Source organism: Microtus ochrogaster, chromosome 7, assembly GCF_000317375.1.
Source record: "Microtus ochrogaster isolate Prairie Vole_2 chromosome 7, MicOch1.0, whole genome shotgun sequence".
Taxonomy (NCBI): domain Eukaryota; kingdom Metazoa; phylum Chordata; class Mammalia; order Rodentia; family Cricetidae; genus Microtus; species Microtus ochrogaster.
In genome coordinates, this window is record NC_022014.1 from 28,617,081 (window position 1) to 28,620,508 (window position 3,428).

Below are 3,428 nucleotides of genomic sequence, written 5' to 3' on the forward strand. Positions count from 1 at the left end.
CTGCGATTTCCTCTCTTCCCTGCAATGCAGAGGGCACCCACTTTGGGATCCAATCACAGAGACAACCACCAGCAGCAGGAAGCCAAGGCCCAGGGAGAAGAGGAGGAGGTGGGTCCACGAGAAGACATTCCACAGGAAGGACTGGGGAGGAGCCGCTAAAAGAAAAGAGGGGGTGTCAGGACTCAGGGGTTCCAGATTGTAAGAGGGAGAGAGAAAGAAGGGAAGGGATTTCTGGGGTGAGGAGACCGCCGAAGGCTTCTCACTGGAAGTGGAGGGGACATAGCTAGAGAATTGGGGGACTCGGGTGCCCAGGCATTTGATGCCTCCAAAGCATTGAACATTTGCAGTTCCTTGAACCTCTCACAGCCCTGAGGTTGTGTTTAACACCCACTAGGAATTCACATGCATATAAGCACACAGAATCTAGCACAGTGCTAATGAGGTCTTGACATCAGAGCGGGGAGGCACAATAGGGCACAAATAGGGCAGCCAGGTCCCTAACACATGTCTGCATGGTCAAATAAAAGAGTTCCATTCCAAATCCAACTAAGTGCATTGCACTTATCTCCCCACAGAGCACAGGAAGCCAAATCACCAAGGTCTTCCTTGGTCCTGTCTTTTTGAGGACTTTGTATCCTCTTCACAACGGGCAGCCAGAGCTTAGTCCTGTCCCCACCAGAGTGAGGCACACAACAGTGCCCAGGGTGGATACATAGACAGACTATGACAGCAGAAATCCTAGTGGACTCGCAGAGAGGAGGACCTGCTAGGAGTGTATGTCTGCTTTTTCTCTCACCCTTTCCAGTCTCTGGGTTTTTCTCCTCGCTCCACAAGTTCTGGAAGTTCTCATATGTAACTGTCATGCTCGGACAAACACTAGGCCGTTGGGGCTGTCGGAACTGAAAGTGAGAGACAGGATCCAGGCTGATACAGAGCTGGGACCAAGGAGAAAGCTAGAAGCAGTATTTAGAGCTGAGATACAGACCAGAACTGAGATCAAATATGTCATGTGCTCTAACTAGAGTGAAAAGGGGCTGGTGAGGGCCGGAGAGATGGTTCAGGAGTTAAGAGCACATGCTTCTTTCTTGGAGGACCCAGGTTCAGTTCCCAGCATCCACATGGTGGCTCACAACCATCCATAACTCTAGTTCCAGGAGATTGAATACGCTCTTCTGATCTCTGTGGGCATCAGGCACATACGTGCTACATAGACTTCCATGCAGGTAAAACTCACACAAATAAATAAATAGAAAAATTACAAAGGCGGGCAACGTGCAACTGAATTAGAAATGGGGTCAGGACTGGACTAAGTACCAGGGTTCAGCTGAATTTGGAATTTGGAGGTAATGCCCAAAGCTAAGCTTATTGCTATTGCTAGGTCCAAGATGGGCCCGTCTTGAGAGTGTGCCCTTCCCTTGGACTGGCACCTGCACTCAGACTGAAGCCATGGGAGAAACTGGGCCCAAGCTTGCAGTGAAACTGGTAGCAGAATAGGGTTGAATTCAAACTTTGATCAGGGCTGATTCGAATATTCAAACTGGGTCTAGGGCCGAAACTGAGATTAGGGTAGGACTGGCGCTAGAGACGATGATTGGGCCGCCACTGAGCCACAACTGGGGCCACAGCTAGGTCTTTGTCTCACCTGGAATCCAATAAAGCAATTGAGTCCCACACTATCCTCTTGTATCTCTTCCTCCTTAGGGCCACCGATGCCCAAAGTTCCCCCTCTCCCTGCCTCTTCTAACACATTCCCTGTCCCACTGGTCTCCCTGGTGACCCCAGCCCAGTTACCTGTGTCTGGAGACAGTGACTCTTGGCTTCCCTGTGCAGCAATGACCAGGGGTAGGAAGTCAGTCAGAGTGGAGAACTAAATCCCCGAGGGTTGGATGTGGGAGGGATCAAGTCAGAAGCTGCTAGTACACATGACAGTCTTGCTGGGTTTTGTTTCTAGTGGTTTGTATTTTGGGACATCCAATTTCAACTTTTAACAGCAAACAACACGAAGTGGATTGTAACTGGTACACATGCAGAGGTTAGAGGTGGGTGGGGTTGGGTTTGGGTTTGGGGCTAGCTTTGCACTTAATCTCAAGGGTGTGCCTTCTCCCATTCCTCTTTCTGGGAGCCCTCACGACTTCCTCATTTTTAGAGTGTTGGGGTGGGGGGTTGACCAGAAAGAACAGTCTGTTGTTTTCTCTTATGCCTTATCTTCATCCATTTCCTGCCTATGTATTTCCAAGAACTATTGGTGTCTCCATCATTTGCCCTCAAGCCAGGAGCAGCCCAACCTCTTACCTTGCTCCTTCCTGTCCACAGCATCTGGCTATCACCCATTGGCTAGCTAGGGCTCCTTTGCTCCGTTCAGGAAGAAATCATCATGACTTGGCACGAGGCAGACCTGGGCCCTTGGATTCTGAATATTCTTTGTCTGAGCCAACAGCTTCAAGGCTCAAGTCCTGAACCAGAGGCTTATGTTTCCATACCCTAGAGGCCAGACTTATGGACTGGGCTGCTCAGACTGGAGGGGGCTGTTGCTCTGGGGTTTGACTGCTAATAGCCTGGCACCTGACAGCTCATATAACCCTGACCTCTTAGAAGCAATCACTCACAGCAGGTGAGTGTGGCTAAGTGTCACATCTCAAGTCGCAGGTGTCAGGAGTCTTGGCCCTTCGGGTTCATCCTTGCCCCTGGCCATTCTTTGGAATCTTTTTTTTTTTTTTTTTTGGTTTTTCGAGACAGGGTTTCTCTGCGGCTTTGGAGCCTGTCCTGGAACTAGCTCTTGTAGACCAGGCTGGTCTCGAACTCACAGAGATCCGCCTGCCTCTGCCTCCCGAGTGCTGGGATTAAAGGCGTGCGCCACCACCGCCTGGCTGGAATCTTTCAACTGCCTTCTTGCTACTGCTGTTCCGCTGTCTCCCCCTCATGTTGCCAGGTCAGACCCTGCCTTACTCTCAGTGGAAATCAAAAGGAATCAAAGAGAAGGACATTTGAGTGAAACCTGTAGTTGGGGCTAAGTTTGCAGCATCAGCAGCAGCCCTTTAGGGGTTTCTCCCCACTAACTAGGAGAGAGAGCCAAATAGCCTGCTTCTTTAGCCAGGAAGGGGTCATGGCAGAGTCATTTAGCCAATCAGGACATAGTCCTTCATGCCAACAATGGGCTGTGGTTGCACCAACCACACGCTGTTTTCTAAGCTATCAGGAGCAGTCTCCCTCTGACCAGGGTGAACGTGGCTGGTAGGGCTAAGTGAGGCTTAAGATGATAGAAAGTGTGGCGCAAGCTGTTTGAGTTATACCTGCCTCTGAGAGCTGACCTTGACAAGCAGCTGTTGTTGCAATGTAGCTTTTGTTAGGAAAAAAATCCTAAGATGAACGGCTCCACCAGTGCAAAGAAATCCAATAGGTCAGATCAAACTGAATTAATATGCCCATCG

General features: G+C 50.0%; 1 protein-coding gene across 1 annotated transcript in view; it reads right to left on the reverse strand.

Annotated features, from left to right (window-relative positions):
• Positions 1 to 1,812, reverse strand: part of LOC101986157 (C-type lectin domain family 10 member A-like) — a 3,781-nt gene extending 1,969 nt beyond the window's left edge. The window contains exons 1-3 of the mRNA XM_026780710.1: positions 1,792 to 1,812; positions 797 to 899; positions 42 to 155 (exon numbers count right to left, since the gene is read on the reverse strand). Of these exons, the coding sequence (XP_026636511.1) occupies positions 42 to 155; positions 797 to 863 (181 nt within the window). The 5' untranslated portion in view covers positions 864 to 899; positions 1,792 to 1,812. The remainder of the gene's footprint in view (positions 1 to 41; positions 156 to 796; positions 900 to 1,791) is intronic.
• Positions 1,813 to 3,428: the final 1,616 nt, after the last annotated feature.